A 16,618-nucleotide genomic window follows, 5' to 3' on the forward strand; every position below is an offset into this window, starting at 1 on the left:
GTATTACAATGTATGATTATAATTATGACTAACTGGAGTTGGTGAAAAATGAAATTGGAATTTTTGTTCATGAGCTAGAAAATTTGCGCTTACCGAATGATTCGGCACTGGAGAATTTGAATACGTCGGATGGTCCGACGATGAGACACTGTGCACGTCGGAGCATTCTAAGAGGTGGAGTTTAGGAGCTCTATACACCGATGGTCCGGCGATGGAGGATGTGCATGTTAGACTAATTTTTTCAGAGATGTTGCAAATGGTGTGTTTGGTGTGGATGTACAAGCTAGATGGTCCGGCGATGTAGGATGTAAACGCTAGATGCCTCACCAGAGAATTTGTTCCAGAGATGTTACACAATGACTTGTCTAGCGGATTGCACTCACCGAATGGTCTAGCGATGTACAAGTGTACATCGGATGCTTCACCAAAGGATTTTTCAGGAAGTTTTCAGTGGAGTCAGAATTACAAGTGTCGGATGGTCCAGTAATCAGAGGGCAATACATGCCGGATCATCCGGTGTTCACGATTTTTCTGGAATGTGTTTTAAACTAAGAATTCTGATTTTGGACTAACTTGAGATGGAGTTGGAGACATGTTTGTGCTTGTCTTATCATGTGCAGGTGATGCATGAAACTTGACGGTTGATGACGGGATGATATTTTAGGAACAAGAAAACTTAAGAGCTAAGGAACCTCCCTAGATCTATAAATAGAGGGGGGGGGGGCTGTGTGAGTTCCTTAGCCAGCTATTTGAGAGTTGTGAGCTAGGGTCTTAGAAGGGTGATAGGAGTACTTAGCCTATATATTATGTGAGAGCTTTTTGTATGTAAAATATTTTGTAATCACCGAAAATAGGGCTGTCCTTTGGAAGTAATGAAGTTTATGTTTCCTCCTATACTTGTATTCATCTCCTTCTAATTTTTTTCTATTGGCTCCCTTGCTTGGTTGTAAGTTTTTTGGTTTTCATTGCAATTTTCGTTTTTGTTTGAAAGTTGAAATTTCCCACCTTGTTGAAGTTGCTCTTGTTGCTAGAGAGATAAGAATCACATATGAGTTAATCTTGAACCATCCCCATCCTCTAGATTCATTAACTTTGAGAGTTTCTTCATTCGGTTCTAATTTCTTTGGATCTAAGTATTTTTCAATCAAGTTGCAAGAGTTTTGTGAGCGATGACACTTGGATTGGTTTCTCTTGGAACCTAGTGTTCAGATCTATCCAGTGGAGCCATGGTATTTTCATGATCTTTGTGATTTTCTCTTGTTTCTCTAGGTTTCTTGCTTCCCCTCTTTATTTTAAGGTGCGTTGGGTGAGAAAATAGGTAAAGGTCATCCAAGAATTTGGTGAGATGCCTATTCACCCTCTCTCTAGTCATTGTTCATAGTCCTACAATTTGTATCAGAGCCGTGTTTGATCACTTGTTCATCTTAACTGATTTTGTGATCTATAGGCGACAATGGAGAGACATGAGAAGATCCCTTTCTTTGAAGGTCGTGATTTTTCGTACTAAAAGGTGCGTATGGAGGTTTATCTCTTAAGCCAAGGAAATGATATATGGGAGATTGTAGACTCCAACTATGAAATTCTTATCGCTCTCGCTTCTCAGTTCCAGATTAAACAATTGAAGCCAACAATAAAGCTAAAAATACATTGTTCACTAGTCTGAGTTGTAATGAGTTTGATAGTGTTTAGCACCTTCGTACTGCTAGGAAATCTGGTCCACTCTTAGTGTCTTTCATGAGGGCACCAACCAGATCAAGGCCCGGTGCCAGAGCACGTATAATCATGAATACCAAATGTTCGTGCAAAGCCTTGGAGATTCTTTGGATGCCATGTTTGCTTGATTTGTTGGGATTGTTAGCAATCTTAGATCCACTAGGGTTTTGTCTTACTCTGATCATGAGAGAGCGATCAAGCTTCAATATGCTCTTGACCGTAGCATATGAGAAGTAAAGATATCTAGCATTGAGGAGTGATCCAGTTATGACACATTGATTTATGATGAACTCTTCAGTGAGCTAAAATCCACATAGATAGCCAAGATGGCTAGGATAGGTCTAGGGAATCCCATGTCTCAGAACATGGCGTTAGTTTTAGGACCGAGTGGTGGTAGTCAGGCTGGAGTTGGTCTTTCTTGTCCTCACACTTCACCTAGTGGATTTATTTTGTCTTCCTTAGTCTCGATTATAGAATTGCAGGTGGATGCTCTCAATGATGAAGATTTGGTGTTGATTGTGAAGAAGTTCACCCGCTTCTACAACATCCTATGAGACCGAAGGAAAGGTGGTTCTCGTGCTTGGTATGAGTGTGGTGACACCACTTATTTCAAGGTAGACTACCCAAAGCTCAAGAAAAAGGAAGACCACAACCACGACCATGACAAACACATGAAGAATAAGAAGTTCTTCTTCAAGAACCGCAACAAGATGACCAACAAGGTGACCAAGGTGACTTCACGAGCTTTTGTAGCAGCGCTTAGCGACATCAACACTTCCTCAAGTGAGGATGAGAGCTCGGAGGAGGATGAGCAGCCTGTGAAGAACAACAAGAAGAACAAGGAATTCACCGGCCTTTGCTTCATGGCGGACGACAATGATAGCGACCTAGAGCTTGATCCTTCTGAGGTATCACCTTTCTATGATCAGCTTTCTATTTAGGTTGATACCTTGAATGATGCTCTTGTTAACCAAAATAGATTACTTAAGAAAGCGGTTCGTGAGTTGAAAATGCTCAAGTCTAAGTATGAGTGTGTGACAACTGAATTTGCCTTGCTTAAGTCTAGGGTCAAGGATGAGAAGTGTGATAGTTGCCTTGTGGTCGTGAGTGAGATTGCTGAGCTTCAGACTTTGCATACTCAAGTCACTAGTTTGCTTGAGACTGTTGATAAGAAGCTCCCTGAGGAGGAGTCTAGACCTACTCTCTTAGATGCTTGCAAGAATTACCCTTTGCTCACAAAGGATGCTTGCAAAGGATGTTAGAGTATAGATTGGAGAGTGCTGAATGTTCTAAGGATGTCAGCTGAACTATTCCTCCTACATCATCTTTAAGGACAAACTCAGCTGGGTTAGAAGGTAAGTTTAGAAGATCATGGCTGAGAATGAGTACCTCCTTTCTCTTGTGGAGAAGTGCTCAGAAGGCAAGAGAAAAATGGATCTGATTTTGGCTAAGACCAAAATGTGTCGAGATAAGGCTGGATTAGCCTTAGGGTTGGGTTTTGAGAGAGTGGCATACAATGGGGTTGGTAATACTTTTTTCACCACACCTACTACCATAGAGGCTGAGAGATCCAAGATCAATACCACACCACAATCCATCAAGAAAGATCCCACACTACAACCCAAGAGAGCTCCTCAGCCTAAAAAGAAAGCCCCTATGAAAGAGTCTAGAGTGACCGGACATGTTCCTGAGAGACGCTATCATTGCACTTACTGCCAGAGGGAGGGTCATCTAGTCAAGTTTTGCTTTCGCCATAGGAGGAATAAGAGGTGTGAGTGTGAGTTGAGCACTCAGGATATGTACCACCATTCCCTTAGTGTACATGAGCCTTTTCCTCGTCCTCACTCATGAGTTTTAGATGCTTTTCAGTTCTCTTCTAGATGTGATGCTCGACGTAGGTCATACCATGGTTCATATAGTTTTGATCCACGTGGCAAAGGATTTTAGTCACAGCGCTTTGGTGGACCATGTTTTCCTCATCATGGTGTTCGCCCCCAGCGTGTTAGGATTAATTTGCATACACCTGCTTTTACGTCTTCCCCTCAAGTGTCTCGCTGCTGGATTCCCAAGTTTCTTACTTACCCTAGCATTGAGTACTCAAGCTCTTCTTACTTGATGTAGGTGGTAGGCGAAGGCTTGGAGAACAAGTGGCTCATCGACTCCAGTTGTTCGCGTCATATTACCGGAGATGCATCATGGTTTCCAACCTCACCTCGATGAAGCGGCATGAGTACATTATATTTGGGGATGAAAAAAGGTAGAGTGAAGGCCAAAGGTATAGTAAGAGTGAGTGAGAGTTTCACTATTAAGGATGTGGCTTCGGTGAAGCATCTGGGATATAATTTGCTTTCTGTATCTTAGTTATTGAATGAGGACTTGGAAATGCGCTTCAAGCGTGATGCTTCCCGAGTCCTTGATTTCTTAGGTACTTTGATTTATTGGATTTCTCGACTAGGGAGAGTATTTAGAGCTCATTTTTCTGAGTCTTTTGGGTCTTCTCGATGTTTGATTGCCCAGCCCTCTTCTGAGCTTTGGATGTGGCATAGGAGGCTAGGATACATGAGTTTTGATTTGCTCACATGTTTGAGTTCCCTAGGCTTGATCCGAGGATTGCCCAAGCTCAAGTTTGAGAATAAACTTGTTTGCGCTCCTTGTTGGCATGGCAAGATGGTTGCCTCCTCTCACCCAGCAGTCAATCTGGTGATGACTGAATGACCGGGAGAAATTCTCCATATGGGCACTATTGGTCCAACCCAAGTTCGTTCGGCGGATGGGAAGTGTTATGTACTTCTCATTGTTGATGACTACTCTCGCTATTCTTAGATGTTCTTTGTTGTGAGCAAGGATGAAGTGTTTTCATAGTTTCGGAGCTTAGCTTTAAGATTGTTCAAGAAACTCCCTAGTGCATTGAAAGCAGTTCGCAGTGATAATGGCAATGAGTTCAAGAACTATCTCTTTGATACTTTCTATTGTTAACATGGCATTGATCATCAATTTGTTGCCTCACACGTTCCTTAGTAGAATGGTGTTGTTGAAAGAAAGAATCAAACTTTGGTTGAGATGGCTAGGACGATACTTGATAAGCATAAGACTTCTAGGAAGTTTTGGGCAGAGGCTATTAGCACAACTTGCTATATCTCCAATCGGATTTTCTTGCGCTCAATTTTGAATGTGACTTCTTATGAGTTACGCTTTGGGAGGAAGCCGAAGGTTTCTCATTTGATAGTTTTTGGATGTCGTTGTTTCATCCTAAAGCGTGGATCTTGACAAGTTCGAGTTGCGTTCTTCCGATGGGATTTTCTTGGGTTATTCGCTTCATGGTCATTCTTACAGAGTTTATAATCTTGACACTAACACCATTATGGAGTCTTGTGATGTGACATTTGATGAATCAACCCCTTGTGCTAGCCCTGTTCTTGAGTGTGTAGATGATCAAGAGATGAGTGAAAGATTCTTCGTAGATAGCGACCTTCCAGCTCTCGGTGATGATGAGGATGATCCACTACTTCCTGCTATCACACCTGCATTAGAGCTAGCTCCTACTTGTTCTACACTAGCAAAGGGTCTTGCAGCATCTACTTCCACTTCATCTTCTTTCGAGCCTGCACCAGCAGCGTTTGAGGTGGAGATTGTCTCACAATGCAAGGCTCCTCAACACATTCAGTGGAGACATCCCTCACAGTTGATGATTGGTGACTTTGGTGAGAGGGTAAGAAGATCCAAATCTACTCAACATGTTCATTTCATAGATTCTGTATTTGTTGCTTCTTTTGAGCCCCATGATGTTGGACACACTCTTTCTAATTCAAATTGGTTCAATGCAATGCATGAAGAACTAGAAAACTTTGAGCGAAACCAAGTTTGAATCCTTGTAGAATGACCCCTAAATATTCATACCATAGGCACAAAATGGGTTTTTAAGAACAAACAGGGGATAGGTCTGTAGTTAGAAACAAGCTAAACATGTGGCCCAGGGTTTCACTCAAATAGAGGGGATAGACTTTGGAGAGATCTTTGCACTAGTAGCTAGGCTAGAAGCCATCAGGATCCTCCTTGCATTTTCGGCATCTAAGGGTTTTAAGTTGTATCAAATGGATGTAAAGAGTGCTTTCCTAAATGGGTTTACAGAGAAAGATGTCTATGTCAAGCAACTCCCTAGTTTTGAGTACCCCAAATACCCACATAGAGTATACAAACTTTAGAAGCCTTTATATGGGATTAAGCAGACGCCTAGGGCTTGGTATAATAGGCTCAAATCCTTCTTGTTAGAGCATGGATATGTGATGGGATTAGTGCATAAAACTTTATTTACCTTTAAGTATGATAATGATTTCTTATTTGTTTAGATATACGTAGATGATATCATTTTTTATGGCTCTTCTCATGGTCTTGTGGACAAGTTTACCGAAACTATGAGCAGAGAATTTGAGATGTCAATGATGGACGAGCTCAACTTATTCCTTAGACTTCAAATCAAGCAATCAAAGCAAGAACATTCATCAAGGACATCCCATCGCCAAGTAGTGAAGCTCATATTGAGGTATCTCAAACACACCCTTAAGTATGGTCTTTAGTTTCCTACATCATCTTCGCTTTCTCTTCGAGGTTTTTCGGATACCGACTTTACTGGTTGTAGAAATGATAGGAAGAGTACCTCCGGTACTTATCATTTCTTAGGTACCTATCTTATTTGTTAGTCTTCTCGCAAGCAGTCTAATGTTGCATAATCTATCACTGAAGCTAAATATGTTGCTACCGCTAGCTGTTGTTTCAAGCAAGCAAGCTTTTCTAAAGATAAAATTTGGCAATTTTATGAATCATATAGACTAAGAAATGCTACATTCTTTATCACCATGTTCGTCATTGCTTTGGATTAGTCAATACTTGTGTTAAGGCTAGTTTGATGAATATCTTACTCTAAGATTCTCGGTTTGAGACAGTGAATTGGGAAATATTGCACTATGTACTCTGTTTTTATCAAATGTTTAGCTCATAATAAAACCTTGGGGGAACATGTGTTCTTTGTGTCACAAAGGCACTACTTGACTTGATCTTGTGAAAAACTTGATAATTTGTGCCATTTGAATAATCTTAAACAATCAAATTTCTTGTACTAATATGTGATCCAATACGGTTGTCTTGAAGCCTCGAGGTGTTTGACGTACCCAGTCATGCGACATTATGCTTTAATAAGAGGCAACTTGGGGATAAAATGAATTACAAAGAACTGTGCCTAAATACTCAATCTTTTTAATCAGTTAATCTAACTAAATCTTGGTTTTATATGTGAGCGTTCGCAAAGCGTACTGTCATGAATACTTGTTTCCCTAGTTTGAGATTTAAGTTTGCTAGTTCTTAATGTTTGTATTGCCTCTGCATAAGTGGATGCTTATGTGGTGGTGGCATTTACCATGATTCGACTACTTGAACTTAAATGAGCCATCAATTCTTCAGGTTTTGCTTGTATAGCTTCATGTCATTGTGACATTATATCTTTTTGAGCATTTTTTTTGCGATTGTGAGCTCCATATTCTACTCTCCATAGCCCTTTGATGTTTGAAGCATTTGCAAATGTTTTGTGGTATACTTGTGAAAGCTCATTAGGATTGCATGTTCATGTATTGCATGATGTTTTTATTCTTTATGTTTGCATTGCCAAAGGGGGAGAAAATATGCACAAAATCACAAAGAAGAATCTTGCATAATGAAAACTGTTCATTCATCAAGGGGGAGTTTTTGTTTTGGCTTGTCTTTGCTTCTCTTCGAGCTTTTGCGATTTTTCTTATGCCAAGTGACCTTGATTTTCTCTTTCTGTAGCTTTTGATCAATTGGATGAGCTTCTCTTGTTGAGATTTCTTCAAACCAAATTTTTTGTGCTTTGAGAATTATCAATGCACCCATCAAGGGGGAGATTGAGAAACCAAGTTGACAAGTGCCTTGGTTTATATATGAAGAATGATTGAAATTGGTGTTGATTTGGTTTGATGATTTTTGATTTTGCATGAACATGTCTATGTATTACAATACATGGTTATGATTATGACTAACCGGAGTTGGAGAAAAATAGAATTTGAATTTTTGTCCATGAGCCAGGAAATTTGCACTTGGCGGATGATCCGCCGTTGGAGAATTTGAACACGCTGGATGGTCCAGTGATACAGCACTGGGCACGCCGGAGCATTCCAGCAGGCAGAATTCAGGAGCTCTATACACCGGATGGTCCGGTGATGGAGGATATGCACGCTGGACTAATTTTTTCAGAGAGGTTACAAATGGCATGTCTAGTGTGGATGTACGCACCGAATAGTCTGGCAATGGAGGATGTGAACGTTGGATGCCTCAAACAGAGCATTTGTTCCAGAGAGGTTGCAGAATGACTTGTCTAGCGGGTTGCACTCACCGGATGGTCCAGCGATGGAGGAGTGTACACTGGATGCTTCACCGGAGGATTTTCGAGGAAGTTTCAGTGGAGTGAGAATTACAAGCGCCGGATGGTCCGGTGATCAGAGGGCAATACACGCCGGATCATCCGGTGTTCATGATTTTTCTAGGATTTACTAAGAATTTTGATTTTGGTCTAACTTGAGATGGAGTTGGAAACATGTTTGTGCTTGTCTTGTCATGTCGTGGTGATGGATGCAACTTGATGGTCAACAGCGGGATGATCGAGGCTAAGCGGGGTGCTTGGTGCCGGATGATCAAGGAGGTCAGACAGAGTCAAGGGTGATCTTAACTGTACACATGGAGAGCAGGCAAAGCATAGAATGGCGGATGAAGACGACGTGTTGACAAAATCAAGCGAAAGGGGTGCTGATGCAAGTGACAAGGCGACCCGAGGGATCAGGAGCGAGGGAGACTTGCCGGAGGTCAAGATCGCAAGATGGAGTATACGTGTCAACATCGGGATACTTGCTTAAGATGTAAGTAAGTGGCGGTGAGTCACGCTTTGAGAAGAATGTAAGGCGGTTTCACGGTTTGATCTCAAAATCGTGGAAGGATGGAGTGCACGTGGATCATCGCGAAGCTTGCGTCGAGCCAAAGCTAAGTCATAAAGATGTCACACCGTTCGTTGGATGAAGAAAAGATTGGACCAAAATACCCCTAGTGGTAGGTAGGAGTGCACTAATAGTGAGAGGTATTTTGTGAACAAGGAAACTTAAGGGCCAAAAAAGCCTCCCTAGACCTATAGAGGGGATGGCTGTGTGAGCTAGGGTGTTAGAAGTGTGAGAGGAGTGCTTAGGCTATGTTTTAGGTAAGAGTTTTTTTTATACAAAATACTTTCTAATTCGTCGAAAATAGGGTTGTCCTTTGGAAGTAATGAAGTTTATGCTTCCTCCTATGCTTGTGTTCATCTCCTTTTGATTTTCTTCTATTGGCTCCCTTGCTTGGTTGCAAGTTTTTCGGTTTTCGTTGCATTTTTTGTTTTTGTTTGAAAGCTGAAATTTTTTACTTTGTTGAAGTTGCTCTTCTTGTTGCTAGAGAGATAGGAATCACATATGAGTTGGTTTTGAACCATCCCATCCTCTAGATTCATCAACTTAGAGAGTTTTGTCATCCGGTTCTAATTTCTTTGGATCTAAGGGTTTTTCAATCAAGTTGCAAGAATTTGTGAACAATTACATTTGGATTGGTTTCTCTTAGAACCTAGTGTTCAGATCCATTTAGTGGAGTTATGATCTTTTCATAATCTTTGTGATCTTCTCTTGTTTCTCTATGTTTCTTATTTTCGCTCTTTATTTTGAGGTGCATTGGATGAGAAAATAGAAATATGTCTAAGAATTTGGTGAGCGACTTTTCACTTCCTCTGGTCACCGTTCTAGAACTACTATGGAAATAACTATTACAGGATTAGTGCCGTATACGTAGGTTTTTACTTTCCAAGGATTATTGGAATTGGTCTTCATCTTCTAATTGACTATTGGGTTGCTGACTAGGTCCCAACACAGAGAACATCGTTTCATCTAATTGGTTGAAGCAGTCAGCCAGGGAATATATACATTAACTTTCCCCGATGTATCCTTGCGATCCAAGTTGATGGAGCAGTGGTTGAATCGATCAGGTGTTCTACCAACCAGACTGCACGTAAAATTTGGAGATGGCACGCGTCGTGCCTGTTTCTTGCAAGGAACAAAGATTTGCTTCTGAATTCATGCTCTAGACTTCGTTGAATTGATTTCCAAGTCAAGCTTTCTTGAGCGAACAAAGGCAGTTAATTAAATATATTTGTCCACGCGATTTGACTTGCATTAGAATTTCATGGTTTGCTTTTGAATTCATATTTGCTCTAGATATTTATTCGACGAATAGGATGATGGCAGCGGGATATGCACTTGTTAGGCATCCGTAGCTCCGTACTACACTCTAAAGATGTGAATACAAATCCCTTAGACTGTTCAAATTATGTCCCAGTGTCCCAGATGTACAGGAACAACTTCACGTGTATATTTACTAGCTGCCAGCTAGCCGGATCTTCGCAGATATGCCATCACGCCGATCCCAGTGACGAGGGCGGCGCCAGCGGCCGCCCCGCTGTACGCCGCCGCCCATGCGTCTCGGCTAGACATGCCCATCGCCGTGCTACCACCAGAGGCCACGCCTTTCCTACGGCCGGTGGTGCCGGAGTAGTCCAGGAACAGCCTCAGGCCCTGCGAAAACCAGTATACACCGTCAGAAATAAGAACATAGCAGAGCAGCGAATCGGTTCAGATGGAACAGCTGAGCCACGGCCGCGTGTGCGTGCCTTCCATCCGGCCATCCTCGCGTGGTCCATCGCCGCCGCGAGGTCGTCGTCCGACGCGAGCACCACCTTGTCCCGGTCCTCGTCTTCGTACTGCGCGCAGAAATTTGTAACTTAATCACGCTTGCAGCGTAGCATCGATCACAGACACGGTCACTGATTCGGTACCAGAATTTGTGGCAGGCGATCGGGATCGATGTCGGCCCCGAGCCTCTGGAGGATGCAGGTGACCAACGGCGTCAAGCTCTGCACCTCTGCAGCTCAAGTTTCAGTTTGTCGGGAATGCTACAGTACTCACCAGAAGTTACTGTGCTGAAATTGCCAAAATCAGTAGCATAATAGCAGTACCGCAGCTAAACCGGTGCATCCGTCCTCGCCTGTCCTGGAGCTTGAATGAGAACGACGATGGGAATGACGCCTCGCTGCCGCTGGCCGCCTCGTGGTGAACTTCAGACATCATTTGGGACCTCGATGCCTCGCTGATTAATCAAAGCAATAGAGCAAAAAAGTGTATAGTCACTGAAAACTTGTGACGCTCAGTAGAACAAAAAAAAAAATTCAGGAGTCCAGCAACCTCATTTGGGACTGGGTGTCTGTCTCGCCGTCCAGGGGCCCCAAGGCCATGGCGGAGTCCCAGAACCTCTGGATCATGCAGATCGCTGCATCATCATTCCCAACTCCATTGCCGCTACTCTCAACCTGTCCCATTGCGCAATCAGCAGGAGACACCTCTTTAATCTGAACCTGTCTGTCTTCAGCTAGATAACATGCAATTAGCGTGACACATGGATGAACACAACTTACGATGGAGATAGCCGCGTGTGTGATATCAATCACATCGAGAATGGAAACGATAGAGCCATCTACAACAATAAGCAGAATGTTTTTTTAGAACATACAAAGTACAATGTGTGCGATCATATATACATAACAATCTGCAGGTTGTTCTGATCCTGTTTTTTATATGCTGTACCTCTATCCATCACAGGAAGATGCAAGAATTTGCGCTCTTGCATGGTCCGTAGGGCGTCGAGTATGGGCATGTCAACCGTGGCGCATTCAGGGTCATGAGTCATCACCTGGAGTTTGCATCGCATAAATTGCTGCTTGTTAACCTTAATTAGTAGCTTGACCTACTGCGTGGGCGAACTGGTTGGTGTATAACACTCAACTGTACTTACCATATTAACCGGGGTCGAGTCCGAAGGGAGGTTCTTGGCGATCACGCGCATCAAGATATCCCTTGAACTGGCATGCATGATGATAAACAAAAAAGGAAAGCAACTAAGAATGAATCCAGAGTGCCAGACAAGTTCAATTCAGACAATAGAGCAATGCAGCCAGCAAGCTCACGTACGTCAGGATGCCTTGAGCCTGGCTCCCCACAGCCACGACAGCCGAGCTCGCATTCGCATCGACCATCTTCTTGGTTGCTGCAAGTACCGAATCACCAGGCGACACGATGACGACCCTGTCATCGATTGACATGTTCAAAAAATTGAGAGAGCAAGCACATTCTGCAGAAACTTGCGTAAAATCATCCGTGAAAGGGTTCGCGAACCAACATTGATTCTGCATTCACAATTCCGGACAAGCACGGCCTGAACATTTGCTCCTTGAAAGCCTCCACAATCGAATACTTGTCATCACCATCAACCACGTTGGCGATCGCCACCTTCCCCTTCTCGGACGCCCTCTCCATCCTGGCGACGGCATCGTAGAGGCACTTGGCGATGTCAAGCATGGCGACCACCTCGCCGTTATCCACCACCGGCAGGTGCCTGAACTTTCCTGAAATCAACGTGCAAGCAGACACTCTTGAGTTTTCGTACAAAGCTCCCCTGGATGGATGAAACCGTCCGGGATCGAAGAGGATGTTCGATGACTGACCTTGGACCATCTTCTGCAGCGCCTCGACGGCGAGCGTGTCGGAGAGGATGAAGACCGGGTGCCTCGTCATCACCTTCCACACCGGCGTCTCGTCGATCTTGAGCTCGCGCGCGATCACCCTCGTTGCAATGTCCTATATAGGCACGACATAAGTCACATGACACGCTTGATCTTGTGAATTGTGATTGTTACATATGAAATTATTAATGGCTAGCAATTGCCGATTTGGGATTAACAATTAGAAGTCCGCGAATGAACAAACACGAGAAGAACGGGGGGACCTTGTCTGTGAGGATGCCGCAGAGCAGCGCGTTGGAGTCGGTGAGGAGCGCGGCGTCGGCTCTGCGCGCTGCCATCCTCCGGCACGCCTCCAGCACGGTGGTGCCCTCGGGCACCGTCAGCGCCCGGGACAGGTGCAGCCGCTTCACCGTGCGCTCGCCGCCCATGGTCCTGCACCCATGCCTCGCGTCGATGAGGTGATCACAGACACTGCATGCATCGTTCAAACGCATCACAAAGAGATTGAACGGGGGAAGGGTGGGTGGGGGTACACGGAACGGGACAGCCCGGGCTTGGGGCTATCGCTGGCGGCGGCAGCACGGCGCCCCATGGCACCGCCGCTCCCCATCGACAGCGTCCGCCGCGGCGCTGACATGCCATTGGCCATTGCTGCGGACGGGCAGGCGGACGGACGGCCACGAGATTTGTGAAACGGGAGGTAAGAGAGGTCCGTGTGGGTGCGTACGCGTGCGTTATTGAGGGGCTCCCGCGCTTTCTGCAGGCGAATTGCTCGTTGGAATTTGCACGAGGCATTATGGCTGCTGCTGTATTGCCCAATTATATATTGCGGTGGGGAGTGTCACTTCAGAAATGCGGCTGCAATTTTCAAGTCTGTTTGAAACACGAGTAATTCTCCAGTGTACCGTAAAATTGAACGTTTATGACATTCCTACGTTCCAGACAAGCCCTTGGGCTTCAAAACTACCAGTCTGCTCATGTTTGAATTCATATCTATTTACAGATGCTTTTGCCGTTCTGCTCTGCTCGAAAGCAAGGGTTCGAACGCATGTCTGACTTGGAACAGGATTTAACAGTTCATTTTCAAGAAATTATAATTTTTTGAGGAAAACAGGAAACCGATAAGAAAATATATCATGAATTGAATTCATAGGCATGTAATTTTTTTTTTAGGAAAACGGGAAACCAATAAGAAAATATATCATGAATTGAATTCATGAACTGATATAGTTGAGGCATGGGGTTTACCATCAGACCACTTTCGCATTTATGTCTATGCTAGCTAAGTGTTCATGAGTTGCAACAAAATATAAATATTAGACATAGTAATATTAAATATGAATTCAAAGTATGTAGATGTGAATGTGCTATGAAAGCACTAGACCTGTTCAAACGTCGGACCGTGCTTTGAAAAGCCCAACGGGAAAACCAAAAGCCCAAGCTCGGCTCGAGCCATACATCAGGCCAGGTTTCCAGGCCCGAGCCTAACCCAACAATGGGTTTTTTGGGTCGGGCTCGGGTTTTTTTGGCTTTTTTGAGTTTTGGGTCAATTTTTGAAGCTCGAGCCCGGCCCAAAATAACCTACGGGCTGTGAAGTTAAGCCCGAGCCCGGCCCATGCACTAGTTGGGCCGGGCCAGGTTGGGCTTTTTTGGGCGGATTAGGTTGGGTTGACTGGGCCAGGCTGCCCATGATCAGGTCTAGGAAGCGCCGCCGAATGAATGCATAGGAGCAATGTTGCAGTTTGATTTCATATGAGATCCGAAAAAGGAGGCGATTATTCGCTAATCCAATTTGTTCATTTATTTTCATTAGTAAAACGGGTCTCATATCCATAGCTGATAATGAGGCAGAGAGGCTGGAGGATGAGGGTAGATGGCAAAAGTTGATGAATTATTTAAATTTTAATGGTTTTTATTCGATGGGAGAGTAGAGAAAGAGGTGACATGGAAACCAACTCGTGTTTTATATATTAGAGATTACCAATGCCAATTTATGTGAATTCAAAACTTTTGGCTGGTTTTATGCCCAGTGTGAGTTGCCGATAAATCCAGTTAGGGCCAATAATTTTTTTGGCCGCCTGCTGTTAAATCCAGTTATCGTTTCCTTTTGAAAGAGGATGTAAATCCAGTTATCACTTGATATATTTTAGTTCTCATTGTCTCGTAGACATGAACTAGTGAAGTCCATTCTTATGTTGGGCTAGGTCTTATTTGCACTGATGACCAAGGTTGGGCCGGGCAATACCTTATTTAAGTTTAGGCCTGAACTACGATTACGGTCCATTTGCAACACATATTTGAAGCAATCAAAACTGTACAAGCCTTCATGCACACAATTAAAAAATCAAAGGACAAAGCTAGTTCCTAAAAAAAGGGTTTCCCTAAAAAAAGTAAAGAAAAGGTACAAGGTTTTTTAATCTAGGATTCTAACCACCCATCAATAAATCAATCCATCTCAAAAATTGCAATCCAAACAACAATCATTTGACACAGATATAATCCACAATTTTTCTCACCTCCATCCTTCACCCACAACATTGTGTACCTTCCCTACATGCAACTGTGCACATGAGTCCAAAGTCCAAACATACATCCAAAAACCAAATAATTGTGTGCATAGTAAGCTAACCGTGTACTCATCCAAACAACACACCGATTGTGTGTGTGATCCATGCACAATGACAAGGGCCACAGTTGTTGATGCAGCCCATGCACCTAACCCCCACACGAAGCTTCTCTGTACTGCTGCATCACACCAACTCGGTCCCCCAATGTTAGCTAGAAATGAAATATGGTGTAGTTTTCTTGTGCTTTTTGTGTGATGTTTGGTGCTGAACTGACAAAACACAAACCATTTTTAGGAGATCAAAGCACAAAGTTTCAATTCCATGGAAGAGTTTTTTTGTTTGTTAAGATGATTGTACAATGATTTTGGCTGGCACCATAATTTAGATAGGGGCAATTGATCGGCCCCGCAACAAGAAAAGGCACGCAGCATGAGTTCATTTGTACACATATAGAGCAATGGTGTGTTGAGTTGGTTTAGTCCCTTTGACTAAATTTAATTTCTGTTGAAGTTGAGAGGTTGATTGTGACTGTTATACTACCATTACCAAGCATTGTGACCAGCTCTTCACTACTACAGAAAACGCTATTAGTATTGGTTCAAAACTAGCATTACCACTGGTTTTTGAACCGGCACTAAACAAGAAACTGTGATAATCGGGCGATTATCACGGTTGGTTTCACTACTACAAAAAGGCATATCAGTGCCGGCTGAAAAACAGTTTCACTACCGGTTTTCAATCGGCACTCCTTACTCGTCACTGATAGTCTCCAACTATCAATGCCAGTTGCTCACCCGACACTATTGCCATTTTCAAGGAATAAAAAAAAGAGAATTGACGACGGCGGGAGCGGCATCCGAGCTGGCTCGATTCTAAGCCGGTTCGGATGTCGCTCCCGCCGGGCACACCTGCAAACACGGCGGCTCGAAGGCCGCCGCCACAACACAGCACATGCACAGCCACAACACACGTGCTCGGCCATCGCTCGCACTGGATCCGCCGCTCCCTCTCGGCCAACCTGAAGCGGCTCATCATGGGGATCACATGCCACGGCCACGGCCAGACGCGCGACAGCGGGCCTAGGGAGAGCGTCACACTCTCCGATGTGCTGAGCGGAGCGGTTATTGTGCACCGGGTCGCCGGGTCTCCCGCTGAGACTATCACTGTCGCCTCGGCCCCTCTGCCACCTAGCAGTGGGAGGGAGAAGGAGATGGGGAGTGGAGGAGGACGGTGGGGAGGGGCCGGTGGTGGGAGGGAGGAGATGGGGAGGGGAGGAGACCGATGGGGCCCGGCCAGCGGTGGGAGGGAGAAGGAGATGGGGAGGGGAGGAGGCTGGTGGGGAGGGGAGGAGGCCGGTAGGGAGGGGAGGAGGTTGGTGGGGAGGGACCGGCGGTGGGAGGGAGAGGGAGATGGGGAGGGGAGGAGGTCGGCAGTGGGAGGGAGAAGGAGAGAGAGGAGAGATTGAGATAGGGGCGGTGGGGAACGAGAGAGAGGAGAGTTCGAGAGGCTACGCAAGAGAGAAAGCCAAGGAAAATATCTATGCCAGACTTGATGAGCCAAAATTAGATTGGAATAAATTTTTGGATCCATATAGACTATCAGTGCCTGTTGTGATTAGAACTAGCATTGATAGTTGAAGCTGGATGTTTGGCACAACCAAAATTAGAATGGATTAAAATTTCAGGTCTCGATG

The 16,618-nt window shown here is 44.3% G+C and overlaps 1 protein-coding gene across 1 annotated transcript; it reads right to left on the reverse strand.

The window, feature by feature from the left end:
• Positions 1-10,126: 10,126 nt before the first annotated feature.
• Positions 10,127-13,126, reverse strand: LOC133887132 (CBS domain-containing protein CBSCBSPB1-like). Its single transcript, XM_062327064.1, has 13 exons — positions 12,892-13,126; positions 12,622-12,790; positions 12,341-12,473; positions 12,016-12,241; positions 11,808-11,921; positions 11,632-11,698; positions 11,424-11,529; positions 11,255-11,313; positions 11,025-11,149; positions 10,799-10,929; positions 10,619-10,704; positions 10,454-10,543; positions 10,127-10,358 (listed from the first exon to the last, which is right to left on the reverse strand). Exons 1-13 carry the CDS (start codon positions 13,005-13,007, stop codon positions 10,173-10,175), a joined length of 1,608 nt encoding a protein of 535 aa, XP_062183048.1. The 5' UTR covers positions 13,008-13,126; the 3' UTR covers positions 10,127-10,172.
• Positions 13,127-16,618: the final 3,492 nt, after the last annotated feature.

Source organism: Phragmites australis, chromosome 12, assembly GCF_958298935.1.
Source record: "Phragmites australis chromosome 12, lpPhrAust1.1, whole genome shotgun sequence".
Taxonomy (NCBI): Eukaryota; Viridiplantae; Streptophyta; class Magnoliopsida; order Poales; family Poaceae; genus Phragmites; species Phragmites australis.